Source organism: Dipodomys merriami, unplaced genomic scaffold, assembly GCF_024711535.1.
Source record: "Dipodomys merriami isolate MVZ:Mamm:240054 unplaced genomic scaffold, mDipMer1.0.p SCAF_15, whole genome shotgun sequence".
NCBI lineage: Eukaryota > Metazoa > Chordata > Mammalia > Rodentia > Heteromyidae > Dipodomys > Dipodomys merriami.
Genome location: NW_027202826.1, coordinates 22,091,257 through 22,116,317, shown reverse-complemented (window position 1 = coordinate 22,116,317; position 25,061 = coordinate 22,091,257). Strand labels below are relative to the sequence as shown.

The window sequence follows — 25,061 nt, the reverse complement described above, 5'->3', positions numbered from 1 at the left end:
AGTATTGGGTCTTTCTTTAGTGTGGCGTCGCGAGCGTGTGACGTCAGGAGCGAGCGTCCAGCTTGTCGGAGGGCGCGCTGTGGTGGAAAGTTAAGCGCCGGCCGTGGAGCGTGTTCGGCGCTCGCGCTTCGGGGGAGGTTGTGACGCCGGGCCCTGGGTTGGCCGCGCCCTGGGTTGTCTCAGCTGACCTCCCGGCGTTCCTAGAGCGTCCTTATTGAAATGCAAAGCTGGGTGCTCTGAGCTGAGGCGGCCTCGCCCCTGGGAGCGCGCCGGGCCTCCGTGTCCGCGTCCCAGCTTTCGGTGTCCGGGTGTGTGGGGCAGGCGAGGGGTTCGGCTGCTTGGAGGGGCTCCGCAGGTTCTGCTACTGGGGTTGTCGCCAGCCCTGGCCACCCTACGGCCCTCACTGTGCTTCTCACACCTCCACCCGAGTCCCTGCCTCAAAGAAAGGCGTGTTTGCTTTCAGTGTCTCCGCCTTTGCTTTTATCTTTTTGGTTTCTTTAAGGTTTCTTTAGTTGTACAGTGGAACACCGTCTTGAGCTGCTGGGAAAAGTGAGGCCGTGGGAGACAGTAGATTTAGAACTGTTCGCCGTCTTGCACGCCTCTAATCCTTTTCTGTCCCTCCTCCTCCCGTGTCCTTCCCTCATCTCCCCAAAGTATCTTGTTCACTGACTTTGGCACTGAGCGGGCAACACCTGACGTAAGATAGATGTTTTATAATGTGTGTTAAATGGATTTTCAGACCCAGGAACTGTTTACACTGTTGTTCCGCGCCTCTTCCCCCCCTCCCCCATCTCTCATCCCTTTTCTTTACACACATCAAGTGTGTAAGTACAAGTATGTGTATTTCTCCAACTTTTTTGCCTTAATCTTTTGTCCCGCTGGTCTGCCTCAGACCACCGTCCTCCTATATCTGCACCACAGAGCTGGGGTTACAGTCATGCCACCATGTGTTAGTGTATATGTCTTTTTTTTGTTTGTATGTGCACCCACTTCTATTTGACATGACACTTGTGGACATGTTTGTTGTTTAATGATAAAATTGAAACAACACTAAGGAAGTATTTCTCCTTACTAGTGTTTTATATTTTGAAATTGTTTCATTTTATTTGTTTGGTTATTGGATTGTCTAAAGGAAAGGCATCTATCTGACAATCTAGTTGGCTCATAGTAAAATCAAATACTAAAATGCAGCAGTTCTCTGGCTCACTTTTTCCTGCACGCAGGTCTGTTCTTTAGAAGTAACTTGTAACCTTGTCAAATGTTAAGTCCGTTTGATGAGGGATGTTACAATGCTAACCTTTTCTTTTGACTTTTTCTTTTCTTTTGAGACAGGTTATAAGTACTTCAAAGCTTCCCCTGAACTCTCAGTGCTCCTGCCTTTATCTCCTGAGCTGGCTGGCATTACAGGTATGCATCATTACACCCGACCTCAACAGCTTTTGAAAATGAGTAACATAATGGCTCTGGGCAGTGGGAGGAGGGCTTACAGAAGAACTACATTCATCTGTGTTAATGAATTTTGAAAATACTTTTCCTACTAAAGACCCTTTGCAAATGACAAAAACAGTGCTGAGAATGGAAGAAAATATAGTGTTAAACTTGTTTCTGAAGTGATTGTACCAATTTACACTCCTGTTTATAAATAGGAAGTCCTCTTTGTTTCTACATTCTTCCCAACATGGTTACCAGATGTCTTAATTTTTACTCTGAGTATAAATTCTCATGTGGTTTTAATGAAAAATCCCTTGATTACAGTGAGTTGGTTATCTTTTCATATATCTATTAATCATTCCTCTTTAGTGAAATATGATTTTCCCCTAAGTTTATGCTTTATATAATGAATGCAGTATTTTCTTAAGCCTCTCTAAAATGTATTTTTTGTTTCCTCCAAAAATTCTTTATTCTTATTTTTTCATTTTACATTGTAGTCTCAACTATCTGTTGAACTCAGGTGATTCATTACTTAAGAGTAAAGGAGAGATAGGTGTTGGAGTCTTACACTAGCTATTTAAGATGCTGAGATCTGCGGATCCCCAGTTCGAAGCCAGTTGAGGCAGAGAAGTCCATGAGACTCTTATGTCAAATTAAGTGCCAAAAATCTGCAAGTGGAATTGTGGCTTAAGTGATAGAGCACTAGCCTTGAGCAAAAAAGCTCAGGGACAGCACCCAGGCTCTGAGTTCAAACCCAAGACTTTCACACACAAAGACACACAAAAAAAAAAAAGTTAAGAAGGGCTATTTGGGAGATTCCTATGATTATAGTACCTTGTTGGCTGGTACGCTTGTTTTAGGATGTTGGAGTGGACAGCCAGACCTTAACTGGGGTACTACAAATTTCAGACATGATATAAGAGGATTCTTTGAGCTAGCATCCATAGCAGACACCATGGTTTTCAGACTGGTGGTTTTTTATTTTGTTTTGTTGTGTTTTTACTATTACAGATGTATGTTTCTTGTAACAGTCTATTCCATATGCATTTTGCTTTATAGTAGTTTCCTGAAATCTTTCAGCTTTAGGGACAGAGTTTTATGGATAGAAAAATGCAGTTACACACTTTTTCTTCTGTTAACATTCAGTTGTCATTGAAGTTGAAATGTTCTGAGTTTTTCTTTTTATGCTATTGAAAATTCTTTAATTTAGAGCTGAAATGCAAAGTTATGTTTGATTATGTATTTTTTTACAGTCTCACTAAATAGCCTAAGTTGATCTTCTACTTAATAGTAAGTAGAAGATGCACATGCTGGGCTACAGCTTTCTATTTTTACTTAACTTCCAAATTTTTGTATTACACTAGCCTTTTGTTTAGAACAAAAAATCTTAAAATTTAGAATTTTTCAACTTTGTTTTTTTAATTGTACAATGTTTAGATTAGTATTTTCCCCCATGTTATCAAGATGAGAAAGCACTGGCTTAATGTTTGAATTTTCATAAAATTCCCTTTGTTTCTAGACCATTGTGGCAGATTTGGACCCCAGAGATGTTTCCCTTGAAGGATGCCGAAATGGGCGCCTTTACCTTCTTTGCCTCAGCTCTGCCACATGATGTCTGTGGAAGCAATGGACTTCCTCTCACGCCAAACTCCATTAAAATTTTAGGACGATTTCAAATTCTCAAGACCATCACCCATCCCAGATTATGCCAATATGTGGATATTTCCAGGGGAAAGCATGGTTAGTCTTTATTTTCTTTCATACTTTGTGTTTTCTTTATGTTGTAAGAAGATTTAATTATAAAAACATGGTAAGTAAGCCAGGCGCAGGCTCATGCCCATAATCATAGTTATTCAGGAGGCTGAGATGAGGATCTCAGTTCAAAATCAGCCCTGGCAGAAAAGTCCATGAGAGTCTTATCTCCAATTAACCAACAAAAAGCTGGAAGTAGAGCTGTGGTTCAAGTGGTAGAGCACTAGCCTTGAGTGAAAAGCTAAGGGATGGCACACAGGCCTGAAGATTAAGTCCTAGACTTGCACAAAAACAAATAGCTCACAGTAAATATATAAAGAATTCAATGTATGTTCAGGAATGTACTTCTTTTTTTATGTTGAACACAAATTTGACTAAAATCTTTGAATGAAAATAGAGCAACTCTTTTTTTTTTTTTAATATACTGGTCAGTCATGGGGCTTGAACTCTGGGCATGGGCACTATCCCTCAGTTCTTCAGCTCAAGGCTAGCTCTCTACCTCTAGAGCCATGGTGCCACTTCCTGTTTTCTGGTGGTTAATTGGAGATAAGTCTCACAGACTTTCCTGCCCAGGCTGCTTTGAACTGCGATCCTCAGATCTCAGCCTCTTGAGTAGCGAGGATTATAAGTATAAGCCACCAGCCCCTGGCTAGGGCAGCTTTTTAAAATTTTATTTTCAGCAGGGTTATTTTAACACAGTATTGTTATTTAGAGAACTAAATAAAGTTTGTATTAGTAGATAATCAGGCTTTTTTTATTTTACACCATCCCAAGATGCTTAAGGTGATAACACTATTATTTTTTTAGAATGAATTTTGGAAGCTTGTTTGCTGTGTGAGTTTTTATTTCTTTTCCTTTTCTTTTTTCTTTTTGGTTTTTCTGACAGTGGGGGCTTGAAATCAGGGCTTGAGCACTGTCCTTTAGCTTTTAGCTGAAATCTAGTGCTTTTATCCACTTGAGCCATAACTCCAATTCCAGCTTTTTCTAGTTAATTGGAGGTAAGAGTCTTACAGACTTTTATGATCTTCATATCTCAGCCACCTAAGTAGCTATATATAGTTACCAGTGCCTGGCTTGAGTTGCCTTTTGTTTTCTTTTACAAGTTGTCATGTTGAAAACAAACTTTACAACTTTGGTGGGCGGGGGGGGGGGGGGGGGGGGAATTGGATGGGGGGGCCGGGGGAGGCTGGGAAGGGATGTGAAGGGTAAACAAAGGAGGAGGCTGCAATGCTTGATAAGAAATGTACTCATTATCTTGCCCATGTAATTGTAACCCCTCTGTACAGTATTTTCACAATAAAAAATGAAAAAATAAAAAACAAAAAATTAGTAGCTGTACAAATAGATTACAATTCGATATAGAGCATCTTGGTAATGTCACCCCTTCTACTGTTCTCTCCCATTCTCTTCCTCTTCCCATACCTTAAAACATGTCAAATGCATTTTAGTGAAAAGTGTTTAGTTTTACTAATATAATTTAAAAATATGGAAAACACGTAAAAAGATAACCCAATATATTGCCTGTATTTAATCATTTCTTTCTATAGAATATTAATATATTTTAACCCTTCAATAGAAACCCCTCTGTGAAGGACTTCTGCTAACTTCACATATAAATCTCTTGGATATCAATGTCAAATAGAATCTGATTCTTTGATGTACCATATTCCATTCTTTGATCACTGGCCAACATCTGCTTGGTCTCTTTATCCCATCCACCATATTGCTGTTTTCTGTGGTTGCCCTACTCGTGCTCTCTGAAGTCTCAGTAGCCCTTTGCCAAGGTAATGGATATATAAAAAAAATTCATATATTTTCTGCCTGGAGTTTTAGAGTGAGTGAGTATCAGTGATAGTCAGAAAACTAGGGAATTTGTTTTCTTATTTATATTGGAAATACTCCACAGTCTGAAATTTTGTTTACATAGGAGTAAATAAATTAAGTGCTTATGAAAAGGTCTACTTGTTCCAAAGTGTCACAGTCATTTTGGTTGAAAATTTGGAGCTTCTACTCAAATGCCTTAGTGAATGGCACAAATTTCTCATTAATGTAATACTACATAATGAGAAAGATCACCTTTTCTTTCCCAAGATCAGACTTTCCATGTATCTTCCCTGAAGCATATAAGATACTACAGAGAAAAAACACAAGAAAAAAATGGTTATCTACTTTATTAGCTTACAAGATATTTATCCTAGTATTCCATATACTTGTAATGATATAATTAACAGATTAAAATATTCTTTAAAACATTATTTGTACTATAGGTTAATATCTTCAGTGGGGATATATTATTTTGTTAGTAAAACTACATTAAAGATAAAGTTTTTATTTTTTTGTCTTTAATTTGTTTTACCCAGAAAGACTGGTGGTGGTAGCTGAACACTGTGAACGGAGTCTGGAAGACTTGCTTCGAGAAAGGAAACCTGTGAGGTACTGTGTGATTATTGGGACAAATAAATAGAAGTTGGTAAACAAATAGGCATTTTTATTAGAAACTGAAGGTCTTTGATTTCTTTTGTTATTTGTTTAGTAATAAAATTTGGATGCACATATTGACCTTAGGAAATTTAGGCCACATAATTTGAATATTAACATTGTCAAGTTTGATGAATTAAGCATTCTGCATAGTACTTGAAAATTTTTTCTTAAAAGAATATACCCATGCTGGGCACTGGTGTCTCACACCTGTAATCTTAGCTACTCCAGAGGCAAAGATCTGAGGATAGCAGTTTGAAGCCAGCCCTGGCAGAAAAGTCCCCAAGAGAATCTTATCTCCAATTAACTACTCAAAAACTGGAAGTGGCGCTGTGGCTCAAGTGGTAGAGTGCTAGCCTTGAGCATATAGAAGCTCAGGGACAGCAGTAGGCCCTTAGTTCAAGCTCCACAGCAGACAAAGAAAAAAGACAACACACACACACACACACACACAAAATTGAAACTTTCCTATTATTAACTATTCAGTTCTCTAGTTAAGATCAATTGTATTTTCCCTAAAAGAACTACATGGTAGCTTCTCACAGGATACTGGTATTTCTAGAAATGCAGTGCACTAGGTAAAGGCCATATTGAAGGAGTAACCTCAGTATATTTTATTATATACTTTGCATTCATTTCAATAACCTACATATGTTTTCTGTCTCTTGAAGAGTATGTAGTCTGAACTTCTATTAAAAACCTATTACCAAATATCATAATTGCATGGGTTATCAGAAACCTGTGCCAATACCTGTTGCATAAATTTTTCTGAAAATTGTGAAATATATCTTACATGTATTAACTAAGTTGTATTGAACTGATAAAGCCATGCTTACCATTAAAATTATCTTTTTCATCCCTCCAAACTTGTGGCTAGAGCTGACCCATACCTAGGAGTACATTTAAGGTATTCTCCAAATTGTCCCTAAAATGGTCCATTTAGAATTTAAAAAAAAAAAAAAAAAAAAGAACTACCAAATGCCAGGCTGATCAGCTGGAAGGATATCATAGGGAAACTTACAGGGTGCTGAAGCTTAGTCTCAAGGCTTCTCAAAAGAGTAAAGGGCTGGGCACTCGTGGCTCATGCCTATAATCCTAACTGCTCAGGAGGCTGAGATCTGAGGATTGCAGTTCAAAGCCAGCCTGGGCAGGAATGTCCACAAGACTCTTATTTCCCATTAACCACTAGAAAACCAGAAGTGGCACTGTGGCTCAAGTGGTAGAGCACTAATCTTGAGCTGAAGAGCTGAGGGATATTGTTCAGGCCCAGAGTTCAAGCCCCACAACTGACCAAAAAGAGAGAGAGAGAGAGAGAGAGAGAGAGAGAGAGAGAGAGAGAGAGAGAGAGAGAGAGAGAGAGAGAGAGGAAAGGGTGTTTCAGGAATTCTGATTGACTACTGAGGACAACAACCTGAACATCCTTATCAGTGTATGGGATATCCCAGGCCTTGTCTTGGGCTCAAGCCTGCTTTGAAAAGTCTGCAACTAGTCTGGTCATTAAGCAGTTAGGGCACTCTGACTTTTAGTTAGCATATAGAAAGAAGAGTAGAGATGTAGTAGCTGAACTACAGCAGACTTCAAAGTGTTTTTTGTTTTGCTTTTTACTTATTGGTTAACAGCTATCATATAATATTGTGGATGACAAAAGTCTTTCCCAAAGGGAGAAAATGTATTTGACTAAATAGATAATTACAGAAACAAAGTGAACAAATTGAATAAGATCTTTCCTTGGTGTTTTCACTTTCCTTTGGTGGGCTCTGAGATGAAGAATACAAATACACTATTTGTTCTAGTCTTACTTCCTTCTTTGGAAAGTCTAATGAGATCATTGGTGATAATTAATTTTCTGTATATGGAGAAATGGCTTAATTTGATTTAATGAATATATGTCTATTATCATACTTTTTGTGGTGTCACCAGCCTTTGAGTTTTGAGAACATACAGTATTACTCTTTGTTCACTAGGTCACATTTATACAGTATTTTATAAGCTTCTTTTGCTAAAGTTCTCTGTGATGCAACGTCAAAGCTGGTGGCTCACACCTGTAATCCTAGCTACTGAGGAGGCTGAGATCTGGGGATCATCGTTCAGAAGCCAGCCCAGGCAGGAAACTCTGTAAGACTGATCTCCAATAAACCTCTCAGAAAACCAGAAGTGGCACTGTGTGTGGTAGAGTGGTAGAGTGCTAGCCTTGAGCTGAAGAGATAAGGGACAGTGTTCAAGCCCACAGTTCAAGCCCCACCACCGACAAAAACAAAAACAAAACCCGGTGATGCAATATCAGTCTTTGCAAAGAAACAGAAGGACCTAGGAAAAATTATGAGTCAGGCCCAAAGAGACAAAAGTTGCATGTTTTCTCTCATATGTGGAAGCTAGATTTAGTTTATAAATACGTAAGTAAATACTTCGGGTAGTATGCAAGTCTACTCAAATGTACTAACTGAAATATGCTACATTCAGGGGAATACTCTAATAGTAGTTCTTTAGAAAGGCTAAATAAAAATTAAAATTAACACCAGGAAATTAGTACTTGAAAGGGGTGGAATGGCTCAAAGTGAGGGGTATTGGAAGAATAAAGGGAAAGACAGAATACAGTTAAGAATTTCAATACATATTCTACAAATTTAAAGTGGAAAATGTGTGTAGGGAATTTGAATGTTGAAAGGGATGACACTGATTAAGATACATTGTATTCATAAACTGCTTTGTTGAATGGCAACTCCTTTGTACAACTAAGAATTATGTATATAATGTGTATATACATATAGAAAGTGAGTTGGCATGAAAAGTCAAAAACAATTACAGAGAAAAAATTATGTTGACTGAGTAAAATTTATATATATATAATTTTATAGTTCAGTATGTGTGAGGAAAAAGCTATGAGCTGGCTGACAGTCTTGATTGAGCACCTTAATCATTTTCTTACTTGTAAAACAAGAAATTTTATTCGTGTAACTGTGACCCCTCTTTATAATAACAATACAAAATTATTTTTAAATTCACAGTCTTAATAAAATGGAACTGCTGAGAAGGAAAAAAAAAGAGATTTTACTTGATCTAGGAATGTAATACCATAACTGTGAATAAGATTAAATATAAAATTCATATTGGTCTTCCATGCTATTTACATTTATGCTAGTCTTATTTTAATAACAGGAAGTACTGACTTACATAGTTTTTTATAATGTCTTCAACTGAGATGTGATATTTTTAAACTATTCTGGTAATAGTCTCAAATACAATATTTTCTGTGTACATTTTGGAATATATCATTTAGTATGTACTAGCTTTTAGGTTCAGTTTTAAGTTGCTATCTGATTCATCCATCTAAATTAGTTTTGGTGAGAACTGTTTGACTTTTCCACATATTTGGATAATGTTAATTTCCAGTAACAGGGAAAGCTTCATGTCCAGAGTTGATATGCTGAAATGTTAATTCATTTTATAACCTCTGTATAGAAAAGAAGCAGTTAAGGCTTACAGTTTAGTTCTTTACTGCCAAAAGTACCCTGTATCTGTAAGAAAGGCAGATGTAAGTAGGGTACTTTATGCCTGCAATCCTAGCTACTGAGGAGACTGAGATCTTAGGATCACAGTTCAGAGCCACCCCAGGCAGGAAAGTTTTTGAGACTCATCTCCAGTTAAGCACCAGAAACCCAAAAGTGGCACTGTGGCTCAAGTGGTAGAGTGGTTAGAGTGCTTGCCTTGAACTAGAGAGTTCATGGACAGTACCCAGGCCCAGAGTTTAAGCCCCACAATCAACAACAACAAAAAAGAGCAGATGTGAAATAAACAGGAACTCTTCTATATAGATGTGATTTCAGTTTGAAGTTTTTTTATTTTTACTTGTCTTTGTCTTCTATAAGTTGCAGAACTGTAAGCTGCCAGATGTCTACTAGTTTTTGGAGTTGATTTTCTGCTTATAACTATATCATTTAATGCATATTTGGTCAGTTTATATAGATGGGACAGATTAGGGGAATGAAACTAGGAACTTAGAAGACTTATGACTAAATTTTATCTGACCTATTCAATATTAAGTGCTATTGTACTATGTATGAATGGCAGTAATTGGCAGTACTAATAGATTATATGTTAAGACTGTCTTGAAATTTCAGATTGCATTAGGAAATAAAACACGTTAAAACTTTTAATATGTATAGAATCCTGTTGAGATTGTATGTTATCCATGCAGAAAATAATAATTTATGCTGTATCCTGGAGTTCGTTTTTTTTAATACCAGCAGTATTATTTGCACAAATTTACTAGTCTACTTTAAAAAAAGAAGTACTCAGTATTTTCCTAAGAGTCTATTCAGGCTTGAGTATAAGGAATTAATTTCAGGGTGACAGATGCTCTCTTTTTTATATTACCCATTTTATAGTTCACTTTTGCCAACTTTTTCTCTTTAGATTCAGTTAATAATGATAAAAACTATTATTTGGGATCAGACGCATAGAATTAAATGTAAATTGCTACTCTAGAGGTATTTATGTGACTGGGGGGTGGGGAGAACAGAATAATTTGCCTTTTAAGTCTAGGTATTATGTGTGCTTTGTGTTAGTATTACAATTCAGACCAGGTACTGTTGGTTAATCTGTAAGAGTAGTGACAAATTTAGTTCCTAAAAAGATATTCAGCAGTTTTGGCCCTTGCAATAGTTTCTATATCATCCTTAAATTTACAAGTGAAGAAAGGGTAAGAAAGAAAGGCATGTTTCTTTAATGAGATGTAGTTTGTGACATGTTTTTAAAAGTTATGGTTTTGGGGCTGGGTATGTGGCTCAGTGGTAGAGCGCTTGCCTTGCATGCCTGAGGCCCTGGGTTTGATTCCTCAGCACCATATAAGCAAAAAGAAAAAAGCCAGAAGTGGCGCTGTGGCTCAAGTGGTAGAGCGCTAGCCTTGAGCTGAAGAGCTGAGGGACCACGACTGGACCCCGCCCCCCCCCAAAAAAAAATAAGTTAAAAGTTATGGCTTTGAATGTGTAGCAGATACCATAAACATTGCAGAAATTATATATGGAGACAGATAGGAAGCAGACTCTGAAGCTGTTTACTAGTTTAGAAAACATAGTTTGACTTACTTAGATTAGTAAGTTTTATGTAACCTAATTAAAATATTGCCAACTCACAAGAGTTTGGATTCATTCTGGAATGTGATTCAGATTGTTAATGAGCCACACATAATTTCTGATAGTACATTTTTTGTAAAAGTTGATAATAGTAGTTCAGACTCTTGCACATTTTTTTCCCCTTCAGGGACTCTGCTTCAAAAATACATTTATGGATGGACGGACGGGAAAAAAATACATTTGACATTTATTACAATATAGTCCTACAAATTAGATTATGTCCCAGATCAGTCTATATTTTTCTTCTTATTTGCTTGGTTTATTTTAAAAAGGAAAATAATACCAAAGCTATTCTTCACTCACACTCGCAATCTTGTGCAGTCTCTCGCTTTCTAACTTTCTTGTGTTCTATAGTTTTGTTAAATATTGTTAATTTTACCTTGGTGAGACTTATCATTATATTTGCTCTTCTATATATTATTTGGCTTCAGCCTTCATTAAGAAACAGGCTTGACTACCACATGTCAACATTGTCCAAATTGGACTTCTATGACATTTTTTCCAAATTCTAGCCACTCCTACTTTCTCTGCCCTCTTAATATTCCTAAAGTTCAATCTATTCTTAAAACTATTTGATAGCTTTTTTTAAAGGAAATGAATTTTGTAAGCATAGAGTCTGACTTCAGTCTAACTCTCAATTATTTTCAAATGATGTCTAAATCACGCATGTAGTTTTTATTGTTACCAATTATAATCAAGGGATTGAATGCCAGAGTTAAATTTACTATGAAGACCGCAATCCGTCCTTTTGTCCAAGTGTATCTTCAACCTTCAACATAATATCCAACACTTCAAATAATACTTATATATATATACTTTCCTCTGACTCCCTTTGTGCCTTTTCTCTTCATCAAAAGCTTTATATTCCTCATCCTAATTTATATATTTTATTGTATTCTAGCAATAAGCAATCTTCCTAACTTGCAATTATTCATCTTTATTTATACAGTTAAAGAAAGGATATTTTATCTTCCCTAAGTTAATCTTTCTGATACACAGCCATTAGCATACAATTTTTATACACAGTAAATATATTGGTAAATTAATTATTGAGTAAATTAATATTTTTTTTTGTCAGTTGTGGGGCTTGAACTCTGGGCCTGAGTGCTATCCCTCAGCTCTTCAGCTCAAGATGAGTGCTCTACCGCTTGAACCACAGCGCTACTTTTTTTTTGTTTTATTAAACTTAAATCTTCCCCAACTCCTTTTAATTATGTACAATAATGTTATTTGTATTTAATTTTTCTGGAAATAGTTCCTAAACTTAAGATGACATTCATAGAAGCAAATTGCTGATTATTCCATTCCTTTTGGTGATATTCATTGCTAAGCTTGTTCAAGTTGTTGGCATCATTCTGTTTCTTGAACTTTTCAATCCCCATTCTTCCTTAACATTAACTGTATCAATCAATCATATTTATGTACTTAAGGTCATGCAAGATTCGTATATTTGGGGCAGGAATCTTGTCAGGCATCTTAGAATTGCACCTGTCATAGTTTAGGAAGAATTTTTTACACTTAAAATCAAGAGTAATACTTGTTCTCAGATGTTTTAGTCAATCATTGGGGCTCAGGTAGTAGTTGTTAGGGTATGCTAAAGTTTGCTAATGCCACTTCAAGCTTTAGTAAAGAACTCATAGGACTCACACAGTAAAATCAGTAAAGAATAAAGGTTTCTGGAGCAAAGACTAGAGCAAACTAGGCACAAGTTCCCTGTTGTGCCTCCATGTACAAAGTGTTGTCTGCTAGGGAAGCTGAGCTGTGCCTCAGTGTTCATTGGTTTTATTAGTATTGAACACAAGGCACAAAGTCACTAAAGCTGAGCTGCAGGCCCATGGAAGAAAGCATATCATTTTACACAAAAATAGATCATCTGTCATACTATGGCTCAGTGCCTCATGGGAAAACACTCAAAGCAGCAGTTAGAACATTCCAGAAACACAATTTCTGTGAGCTCACCATGCACTAATCAGGAAAACACACTTGGGAATATGAAAGGTTGGAGGACTGGTAACTTCCCTTTTTAAAGTGTTAAAGTGAGTTTTACAGCAACTCATTAAATCGTTTGACTTTATAAACACGTGGTTCTCAGTCTTGTTTATGGTTTGGATGAATATATAATTTGAATATTTTTTTCAGCCTTATAATTTTATTTTGCCACTGTAACATAGTGCTACAAAATTTGTTGTATAAACTAGTATACATTTATTTTGAGTTCTATTATGCAAAAATAGTCTCAAACATACATGTGTTTTATTGTGTCTGAAAATTAAGTATGCCAATAACCAAAGCCTATTGCAAAAAAAAAAAAAATCTGTATGGCAGAAGTCCAGGCTTCTCTGTTTAGGTGTAACAAGGCTGAAATCAGAGCTACACTCTCTGTGAAATTGACTCTCGATGCCAAACTATTTTCAGACATAGTGAGGTAGTTGGTATAAATCTATGTGGTTGTAGAACTCTTTATAGAGGTACCAGCATTCCTTGTTTCCTGACCACATTTTTTCATCCCATAGCTGAGCAGAAGGTCAAACTCTTATGTTTTGTGTCTCTGGCCTTTCTCTCACCTGCTTTGCTTTTCTATACTTAAGGAATCATGTGCTTATATTAGGCCCATCTGAATAATTCAGGGTTCTCTCCTTACTTTAAGCAGCTAGTTAACAACCTGAATTCAGCCTTCAGCAGCCTCTCCACAGGATGCCTAGAGTAGTTATTGATTGAATAATATGGTAAGAAGAATCTTGAGAGGAATTCTTTAGAATTCTAAAGAGTTTTCTTCTAGTTTACTTTTTTGCCTTGCTGAGGATAAAACTGGGGGAGCTTGGGATTGCTAGGTAAGTGCTCTGCCCTAGGCCACATTCTTTCTATGAGTAAATAGGAAAACCTATTTTTTTCTTCTCTTAAATCTGAGTTTCATATGATTAATAATACTTAAATATCTAAATAGGTGAAGTGATAACAGTTTTAATTCAACAACTGAAGCATGTTTAACTTTTATTTTGGGGAAAGTTCTTTTTTTCTTAGTCACTTCTAGTGATAAGAAACATGAAAATGTAATAAATTTTAAGTTTAGATTTCTTGTGTGCTATTTTCCAGAACAAAAATCAGGAGTAGTGTAAAATGTGTGTTTGTTAAAATAAAATCTTTATTTTGTTGGTCTGGGCACCAGTGGCTCACGTCTGTAATCCTAGCTACTCAGTAGACTGAAATCTGAGGATCATGGTTCAAAGCCAGCCCAGGCAGAAAAGTCTCTGTGAGACTCTTATCTCCAATAAACTACTCAAAAATTGGAAGGGGCACTGTAGCTCAAAGTGGTTGAGTGCTAGCCTTAGGCAAAATAGCTCAGGGACAGCATCTAGACCCTGAATTCAAGCCCCATGACTACAACCACTGCCAACAAAATCTTTATTGTGGAAAAGGAACTACATCTGTGTTGATACTCTAAAGCAGTGGACAAAAAACAGGTATGTTGGTATAAAATTATGACTTGTGTTAGTTTCCTTTAAGGATATTTCTTTCTAGCCAAATATCTCAATGGATTTTTTTTATTGGTGTATGTTTAGATATGAATGGGGACTAGTGTGAGGAAGAAGAGGATTGAGAATGTACCTTAGAAAGGTTTTACACACACACACACACACACACACACATTCATTAGTTCAAACAAAAATTTTAGGTAAGTGGAACATACTGAGCTGTAACTGGAATGAAATGGAACATGTGTTCCACATTGAAAAGGCTCAGTCAATGTAACTCCTGCTGTTATCATGTAAGAATGTAGCTGGGTGTTTCCATATCTTTGAAATCTTCAGGACAATTTAGAATCTGAAATTATGTGCAAAAATGACCAAATTTCTACACATTTTAATAATTAAGAAGTTTTCAAACACCATGATCCAAATAATATAATGAGTCAAATTTAGTCAGTGGGCAGCCAGTTTGTAACTATCTGATAAAAAGACATTATAGATGAGAGAAAATTATATTTCTTCTAGGCTATGTATGATTTAAGTGGATCGAGTAATGGTGGAAAAAAAAATACTGGACTTGTAATGTCTAATAATCATTTGTTTATTTTAGCATGTGGGAAAGAAAAGATGAAATATTCAGATTTTATTTTCAGTAAGATGAGGAATTACATATCTTAGACTAATTTTTAATCGAATGATAATTCGCCTATTAGAACTTCATTTTTAAAAATTCTGTAGGTGCTGTCAACAGTTACAGCATTTTTTCATTACTCTTTGTTTTCCCCTGTTTTTTGTATTTTTTCATTACTCATTTTTTAAATCAGTTCTTCAGTAACCTGAAGTTTGGAATTGCAGTCTTTAAAGAAACACCTTGAATTTTATCTTGTAGTGGTATCTATAGCTATAAAAATATATGTAATAATTGGTCAGTATAATTTCCTATGGAAATTGTTGAAGATAAGAAACCACTGGCTAGGGCTGGGAAGGTGGCTCAATGGTAGAGCCTGCATGCCTGAGGCCCTGGGTTCAATTCCTCAGCACCACATAAGCAAAAAGAAAAAAGCCAGAAGTGGCGCTGTGGCTCAAGTGGTAGAGCACTAGCCTTGAGCTGAAGAGCTGAGGGACAGCGCCCAGGCCCAGAGTTCAGGCCCCAGGACTGGACCCAATAAAAAAAAGAAAAGAAAAGAAATGAAACCACTGGCTAATAATGATCATGCTTGAAAAAGACTACAATTAAATATTGGAATCAAACAAGCAACAGTCTTGGGGTGTTTTGGTTTATTCTTTGTTATTTGTTTTCATTAGTATGTGGCTATTCTTTTGTATTGTAGTTGATATTGCTCTATGAAGTGTTAATTTGTTACATTCTTCTATTGCTGTTATGCTAAGTCATGTATAAGGAACTTCAAACCAGTGTTCTATTTACATTCTTCTCATCTTTCGTTATGCTTACATGGTGTGTTTATCCTTTTATATAAGTCACCATACAGTAGTGAGTTTTTTGCTATAAATAATTAAGAAAAGAGAAAGTAATTATTTTGCATTTAACTGTTTTATCATTTTATGAGTTCTTCATTCCTTTGTTTTGAATCATATTTCCATCTGAAAACACTTTTGTCCAGACTGCTTTAAAAAAAAAAAAAAAACTTCAAGTTTTTTAAAGTGCAAGTCAGTACTGACAAATTTTCATGGATTTTGGTGATTTAAAAATGTCTTTATATTCATCTTAATTTCTTTTTTTCTTAACTACCATTGTTTTAAAAAAAAATTCAAGCAGCAAAGTAAAGGAATTACCCATTGGACTGAACTGCTAAAATTGGCATTTCCTACTTTCATTTCCCCACAGACATACTCTCTGCTCATTATGCCATATTATTTTGATGCATTTTAAAGTAAGTTGCAGGTATGGGTACTCTTTGTTCCTATGTATTTCAGGACATCTATTACTAACTAGAATACAGTGGGTATTTTTTAATTTGGATACATTTATATTCAATGAAATATAAAAAAACATTTTAAGTGTACTATTGTCTCTCCCCATCTCTTGCTCCCAGAGCAACTACTGTTCTGATTTTTCACTGTAGATCCACTTGCTTTTATTAAAGCAGTTTACACAATTGTGTTCAATACTCTTTCAGTTAGCAAGTTTCTGAGAAGCATGTAAATGTTTCATGTATCACAGCTCATTTTTTTAATTGGTCATATTTGTTCCATTTTATGAGCGTACTACAGTTCATTTAGCAATTTTATTTTGAAGTCCTAGCTGTTTACAGATTTTAGCCTCTGATGACTAAAGCTTCTATGAAATCTACTTACGACATTTTCTGTTCACAATTTATTTTCATTTTTACTGGTAAGTGATAGCAGCATAATTGATGGGTTATAAGGTTAATATACTTTATCTGATTAATAATATACTATAAAATAATACTAAAATAGAGCTGATAGATTTACAAAGTTAATATGGTTAATATTATAATTAATATATAATTAATAATAGATCCTTTTCCAGATTTTACCTTTAGGATTCCAATAAGCATATGAGAGTCCTGGTTCCTTGCCCATAGTTGGTGCTTTCATGCTTTTAATTTTAGCCAATTACTGGGTATAAAGTGATTTTTCATTATAGATTTAATTTTCATTTCCATGATGTTTTGAAGATGCTAAGTATTCATATTTTCATTTTTTAGTCCTTTGTAAAGGTTTTATCTTGTGTTTATTCATAGGTATGTTCTCCATACCTATTCTTCATTTGATTTTTTTTTTATTTTTATAAGCATTTGCTGCCATCTGACTTGCCTATCAGTTTTCTTAAATTTATTTTTGGTGGTTCATATTGTCACCATTTTTTTTATTCTATGGATATTGCTTTTTATGTTTTATTTGAGAAATCTTTGCCTACTGGCGAATTATGAAGTTTCTCCCATATTATATATGTTGTCTTCTGGAAGTATTGTTTTAGATTTTATGTTGTACATTAAGTTGTATCCTTTTTACATTTCCTTATTATTGTGACATTTGGAAAGCCTAGGTTTGTATTTTCATCCATTCTTCCTAGTAACTTAAAAAATCTGCCTACTACAAAAGATTATATATAGGCCTACTAAAGGTGTCTTTCTTAGCAGGGATAGTTATTTTATCATTGCTATTATTATAACCTGTGACTGAAAGTAAGTAGAAATTCCAGGTAAGTAGAAATTCCAGCAGGGATAATATGATACCTGGAGGTCCTTTACTACTTGGAAGGTTGAGTTTAGTAGGATCTGCCAGGCCAGCCTTAACAGAAAAGTCCTTGAGATTCTATCATAACAGAAGCTAGATGTGGTGACATATGTCTGCCATTCCAGCTATGGTTGGAAATGAAAAATAAGGGGATTTCAGCCTGGGTACATACCTAGGCAGGAAGCAAAGCTCTGTTTGAAAAATACTGAGCGCAATAGAAGGGGAGGGGAGCTTAGAAGCATGGCTCAGTGATAGACCGTCTGCCTTGCAAGCACATGCTCTTAAGTTTAAAGCCTAGAACTACAGAAGTATATAAATAATTTATTTTCTTTCTACATAGATTCATTTAGTTTGTTTATATTCCGTTATATTTCTGCTGTATGGAGTATTTATGGTTCTGGTTATAAGTGAAAGAAGCAGTGATTTTGGAAGCTTTTACATTTGGATGGAGAACCAAAAATTGATAACTTAATGCCCTTCAAATTTTAATCAGTATTTTGGGGATTATTGTTTGGTTTAAATGAGTAAAAGCTTTTTCTCATTTCTTTTATGAAAATTATTGGGCTGGGGATGGTCTTCCTTGCATCATAGTAATGAGCCCTGAGAGTTTAGTTTACAAGAGAAATAGAACTAACTCATTCAAGGTGATCTGGCTTAGCAAAAGGAACTATTATGTAAATAAGCAAAATTCACAAGTGTTATACTTCAGCTTTGGGTGCAAAACTCTGCTTATTACGTATAGATTTTGTTCTGTCTTCTATATCATAGGAAGCTTCCCAAGACAGTAAAACTAAATAAACTGTTTAGAACTAATTAAACTGATAAACCTAAGTAAATTTGATTCTTTGATCAAATTATAGTCATTGTATCATCCCCACTTCTGATAAATATAATGAACACTAAATTATTTCACCAGTCATATTTGCTGTAATTTGCTTGACAGACTGATACCTATTTAAGCCAACATTTCAGTTTGACATGTTTTTTATGCATTGCAGTCTCTTACAGATACTAATAAATATTGTATACAGTGCGGGCCTTCTCTTCATTGTTGTGGGATATGACATAGTACCTAAACTTTTTAAGTGTTGCAGAGTTTAAGTTTTTAATGTGAATTGATTTCAAATTCAAGATAGTCATAATAACTTCTTCCTCTTTTCATCACATAGCAACATGTAAATAGATTTAGTCATGTTTAGTCAGTGATTGCATATATAAGCATGGTCCCATCATCTTGTATTGGCTAGTGATAGCACCATTTTAGTAGTAATATCATCTACATCTATGATGTTGGCAAAATGACACACTCAACTAATGACAGTTCTTAGGACATGTTTCTCTTGCTAAGCAACACATGGTTGTAATTTTAATAACAATACACCTTTAGAATGGTCTATCTAGGTACAGATTTGACTTAACAAATACCATCATAGATTGTATCTGAGAGAAAATTTATAGCATTGCAACATTCCAAATGTTAGATATGAGAAATTGGACTTATTGTCCAGTGTCTTGGCATTCCCAGTTTTAGTTACTAATAGTGATTTTGGATTGTCTATGCCAGGATAATAAAATAAAGTTAATTGGAAAAAGAAAATATCGATGAGGCAGAAATCCCTTGGGATCTTCTAAACTTGCTTATCAAATGATGATGCTCTTACAGAGAATTATTATGTTAGAGAAATAGTTGAAGAGTCTAGTTTATGGTCTTTATTTATGGAAGGATAGAATGGATATGTATTAGGTAATAAAATGGTATTTTACAGTTTTCTAAAGACATTTATTTTTCTCAGACATGGACTTTTTGTTTTTGCTTTGCTCTAAAGATGATCAAGATTCTGTGCATGGTCAATAGCTCACTGATCTTCCGTTAGCTCCTGTTTTGGTGTTACATTTCTCACTTCATAAATTTTCAAAGTGAGACAGGGTGAAGTTGGATCATTCCAAGTATACTAATCAATAACAGAGCCTCCGAGGGTTTTATTTTTGAACCTCAAACCACTATATATGCTTTCCATGTGTGTTCTGATCTTATCACATTCATTTTCTGTCCCAAAGAAAAGTTATCTAGAAATCAAGTTAAGAAGTTAATTTCTTTATTGCATTCTATTGAGAATGATTAGCATTTTACACACAGTGATCAACTTGGATTATTTTAGAACAAACCGAGTTGTAAAATATACCCAGTCTCATAATTTAGATTTTTTAATTTAATTTTATTTTATTTGTGAACATACTGTACAGAGGAGTTACAATTACATGGGCAGGATAATGAGTACATTTCTTACCAAGCATTGCAGCCTCCTCCTTTGTTTACCCTTCACATCCCTTCCCAGCCTCCCCCCTCCCCCCCAATCCCAATCCTTCTCCTTCCCCCCCTTCCCCGCACCGACGTTGTAAAGCTCGTTTTGGATATGACAACTTGTACTTCTCATTGTTGCAACAGGTCCACCTGTATCCTTAAACAACTGGTTTTTCCCCATCTCCTCCACAAGTTATACTGACATCAAATATAGTGAAAGCAGGGGTTATACTGTGGGGGAGGGACATACAAAGCAACAAAGCGATAATCTTATAAATGCGTTAGAAACACATGCATAAAGAAAATGTGGTATATATACACAATGGAATTCTATGCCTCCATCAGAAAAACCCACTTTTCTAACCTGAGATAGCTCAAGGATTTTTTTCTCACCCATCTACCCTTCTTTTGCACATGGTAATTCTTATCCATACACATGTCTAGTTCAATATGAAGAGTACAACAGACATCAAATAAATTTAGATTTTTTTTAATACTACAAAATCTTTGGATGTTAATCAGTGCAGCTACCATCTGAATCTGTAGAAAATTTCTTAAAATTAACATAGATGAGTGTCCTGTCAGCTTAAAACATCTGTGCCTACCAATAAAATGTTATTTTCTTTTTCCATTGTACAAACTGATGTTCTTTCTTTAAAAAAATCAACTTATTTCTGAAAACACCCCTTTCTTACAATCTGAAATTATAAACCAATGTCTTGAGGTATTAGTATCTTGAAAGTAAACACAGTTATACACTTACAAAATTAATATTGTCATTTGTATTGTTCCTTTCCAGTTTTAAAATCACACAGTGGCAAACTGTTTTTAAACAGTGTTTCCTTTCCCTTACCATTTTATGTCAGGCTGATGCAAGAAAGTAAAGTTTTAAGTCGAAAGGAAAATTTTTGTGGGAATGTAGGTTTTATAAAATGAACAAACATCTTGAACTCCTCATACAATTGAGAGATATTTCCTCTGTTTTCTGACTATTTGGGTGTTTAGGCTTGTGGAGCATCTCATAGAAGTACCATGGATCGTGAATCTGAAGAAATAGTATATGTGGTTTTAGTTATCACCTGTACAAATCTAACTCAGCAGCACTGACCTCTGACTCTTTTACTGGCCTCTGTGTGCAATCCCAATACCAGTTTTTCTTGAAAATATTGAAGGTACTGGTGGTTTGAGGCCAGAAGGAGTCTCTTTGAACAACTTATTCTAACTTGCAATTTTAGCCAAACGTTAACATCCTATTACCTACTACTTGGAATTATTCTTGTTTCTTGTTGTAAATACATGATTATGAGAGCTGTGTTTTTAGCAAATAAGTACTTTTTATAGATAGCCTTTGTATGAACTTTTGTCTTGGGTTGTAAGGATTATATATTCTCTGATGAAAATGTAAATAAAATAATTCATTGCTATTATGTGATATTTCTTTTGACTTATTTATGAAAGAAGTCACTTTAGGTGAAGAATTTAATGTAGTTATATGCATCCCTTTGTACCATTATGAGATACTTTATAATTGATATATTATCTATTATTTGATACATATTTGTTGAACACCTGTCTTACAGACACTGATAAACATAGAGGATTATACTTGGATTCAGTACTTTCTTCATAGTACAATGGAAAAGACAATCTATATGGAAATACAAACGTAAAATTAATAAGCCCTGAAATTATGTATTTTCAAGATATAATTCTATCAAGAAAATAGGGATACCATATTAAGATATTGGGGGGGAGGGAAAAGACTAACATTCTAGAATAACTGGATGTAAAAGCAGAGCTAATTGAAGGAATTCAGGGAGCATTGGAGAACGAGGGCCTTAAGGTCTCAATGAGAATAAAGAACAGATCCTTTGTTGTGGGGACTGCAAGGTAAAAGAGACTGCCATTGAAAATCTAGATGTTTAAAATACAAATGGAGCACTACAAATTGCCATTGTGAACAAAGACATTTCTGTATGACATTATTTCAGCTCATTAAGAATGTGACTATGCTTTTGGACATGCAAGTCTAGTTCTTAATACTTTACAACTGAGTAGTAAAATTACCATGGCTATGTCATCATCTGTTTTCAGGAGTTTAAAATCAGCTTAATGAAAAAGTATTCACTTTAAATGTTTGGTTTTAGTTCTAGGAGAAAGGCAGCTGAGGACCTCTAGTGTCTTAGCTGAATAAGGCATCCATTTTTCTGTGGGTGTCTCAATTGGTGTGTATATCAGAGAGACCGAGGCCAAAAATCAAATAATTTCAATTTAGCTTGTGGACCCAAATGAGCTTATAAAACTAGGCTTGTGTTTTATTTGTTAATTCCAAAGAAAGGTTATGATTTGTTTTCAAAAGGGATGTGTATATTCATCAGTCTAATGTGTGCATTACTACAAAATATTTGCCTCTATAACTGCTGGTAGTTTATAAATGAAATTTAATGTTTAGAATTTTACCATTTATACAGTCTGAAGATTTACATGTTGCGTATTTATAAAAGCTGTTTGTAGATGTTTATGAAAACTCATCCCAAATTCACACATTGCCTACTTCCCTAAGTCTGACAGATACAACTGACTTAACATTGGAAGAACTGTTTGCTAAAGAGGAATAGATTAAAATTAACTTGAATCACATCTTTATAAATAGTAACCTTCATAATCTCTTTTACAGATATCATGGTAAATACCAAAACGTGACTGATGAATGGGTTGATAACAGGAGTTTGTACAGTGTAAAAATTATGGTAGCTAATGATAACTTTGATGAATAGTTATAATTATAAAAATATAGCTTAAATCCTGATGGCTGAGACCTAGAATGTACCTAGAATGTATAAAGCCCAGGGGTTTTTTTTCTTGTTGAATTCTACAATAGGTATTAATAATCTGACAATTGCCTATCACATCCTAACAGCCTTACAACAGCCTATAGGGTTTTACAGTCTTAACTGCTTGCTAACTTTTTGAGCTCATGTTCTGACATTGTACTCTGTTGCTCATTCTGCTGAAGGGGCAGTGTGTTTTCTCAAAGTTGCTGATTATCTTTCAGTTCAAACTGGGCATGCTGGCTCCTCTACCTTACCATATGTTCCCCAAAGAGCAACATGTCTTTGTCTTTCAGAGTTCTATAGTTTGTCTCCACCTCAGTGTGCCCTTTCGTGACCATATCTTTCCTACTTTATTTTTCAGGCAATCACTGTGTATATCTTTTACCTATCTACTCATTTTTTGTTTCATCTTCAAGAAGGGAGTATAAATTCTTTTTATTCCCTGTAACATAGAAATTGATCATGTAAAAATATTAAAAATCAGGAGTTAGGGAAGAAAAGTTAGAAAATTGTAAAAAATATATTAACATAGAAAAGAGTTACATTAAATAAAAGTCTAGCTACCAGAAGAATGGGAAACAAACTGTTAAGTATAATTACATCTGGAAAGTTAGTTTGGATGAGAGAAGAGACTTCAGCTTTTCTTTTTGTTTTTTAAGAAGACTTATTCAACTCAATAACTTGCTGAGAAGTATCACTTACATACCTTAAAAGTCGCCTTTTAAATGTATTGATGTTAGCTTGACAAACAATATTACATAACCATCATCAAATAAAGAATAGAAGCTGAGTACTGGTGGCTCATACCTATAATCCTAGCTGCTCAGAAGTTGAGATATGAAGATCACAGTTCAAAACTAGCCTGGGCAAAAAAAGTGTGAAACTCCATCAGCAATTAGACTTCATCACCAATTAGAAAAACAACTGGAATGTAGTTGCATTTCAAGTGGTAGAGAGCCCACTATAAGTAGAAAGTCAAGCAAGAGTACAGTGAATTCAAGTCTTGGTACAGGTTTTCTCTGTCTCCCTCCCTCCCTCCCTCTCTCCCTTCCTTCTCTCTCTCTCTCTCTCTCTCTCTCTCTCTCTCTCTCTCTCTCTCTCTCTCTCTCTCTCTCTCTCACACACACACACACACACACACACACACACACACACACAGAATTCTCACACAATTACACACACACATAGGCTTGGTGAAGCCCATGGTTAAACACACACACACACACACATAGGCGTGGTGAAGCCCATGGTTAATCACTAATGGGTTACATCATCCTCTTCCTATAACCTTTATCTTTAGTATGAATTTTCCATACACTGAGCATACTTGAGTCTTTTTTTAATAAGTTTTTTATTGTGAAAATACTGTACAGAGGGGTATGAGCAAGGTAATGAGTACATTTCTTATCAAGCATTGTTGCCTCCTTTGTTTTTCCCTTACCATCCCTTCCCTCTCACCTCAACTACACTCCCCCCACCCACCCTCCTCCGCCACCACCTAATTGTAAAGTTCGTTTTTCAACAGTGTCTTCTACATCTCATTGTTACAATGGGTCAACCTGTATCCCTATTTAAACATTTTGTTTTTTCCCTTCCACTCCCCAAATTAGACCAACATACAAAGCAACAAAAAAATCACATGGTACCTTATCAATACGTTAGAAACAATAGCAAGAAAGAAAAAAAACCCACTTGTGTCCTTATCTTGAAGTCATTTTGCTTAGCATCATCTTCTCTGGTCATATGTACATAGCTTTTGACCTTTTCAGCTTGTGCCAGACATATACTAGTTACAGCAAATAAGGGAAACAATAGGACCTATGTTTCTCTGGGCCTGGCTTACTTCACTTAATATAATTTTTGAGTCTTAATTCTTACCACAGGTCATAGTCCTTACTGATTAGTTTACCATTTACATACAGTTTGTTGATTTACCTACATTAAGATTTTGTGGATTTTTTATGATTCTGTTTGATCTCTTACTATTGCCTTATGGTGCTTTTATATTTCACTTTTAGTGGCTGCCTGTAGATAAAACAAATAAAGTAGAAATTCTTAACATAGCAGAAGGTAGAAAGGGAGGAAGAAATTGGGCATCTATGTGGTGGATGAATCAGAAAGGAGAAGGATAAAGAGACATGGGAAATCACAATGTACTGGTGGTTCACACCTTTTATCCTAGCTGCTCAGAAGTTGAGATCTGAGGATTGCAGTTCAAAACCAGCCTGGGCAAAAAAAAGTGTGAAACTCCATTAGCAATTAGACTCCATCACCAGTTAGCTGGAGAGTATTGCAGTTCAAATGGTACCGGTTTTTCTAAAGTTTGGCATTTTGTTTTTAGCAGAACAGATGATTTTCATTGACTTGATTCTTCTATATATCTGCAACTTTCCTGATAATTTGTAAAGCCTACTTATCAGAGGTTCTCCATACATGCCATCCA

General features: G+C 35.4%; 1 protein-coding gene across 1 annotated transcript in view; it reads left to right on the top strand.

Annotated features, from left to right (window-relative positions):
- Positions 1–63: 63 nt before the first annotated feature.
- The window catches only part of Tbck (TBC1 domain containing kinase), a 124,997-nt gene continuing 99,999 nt past the window's right edge, over positions 64–25,061 (top strand). Inside the window, exons 1-4 of the mRNA XM_070022402.1 lie at positions 64–308; positions 1,333–1,407; positions 2,951–3,171; positions 5,544–5,616. Of these exons, the coding sequence (XP_069878503.1) occupies positions 2,979–3,171; positions 5,544–5,616 (266 nt within the window). The 5' untranslated portion in view covers positions 64–308; positions 1,333–1,407; positions 2,951–2,978. The remainder of the gene's footprint in view (positions 309–1,332; positions 1,408–2,950; positions 3,172–5,543; positions 5,617–25,061) is intronic.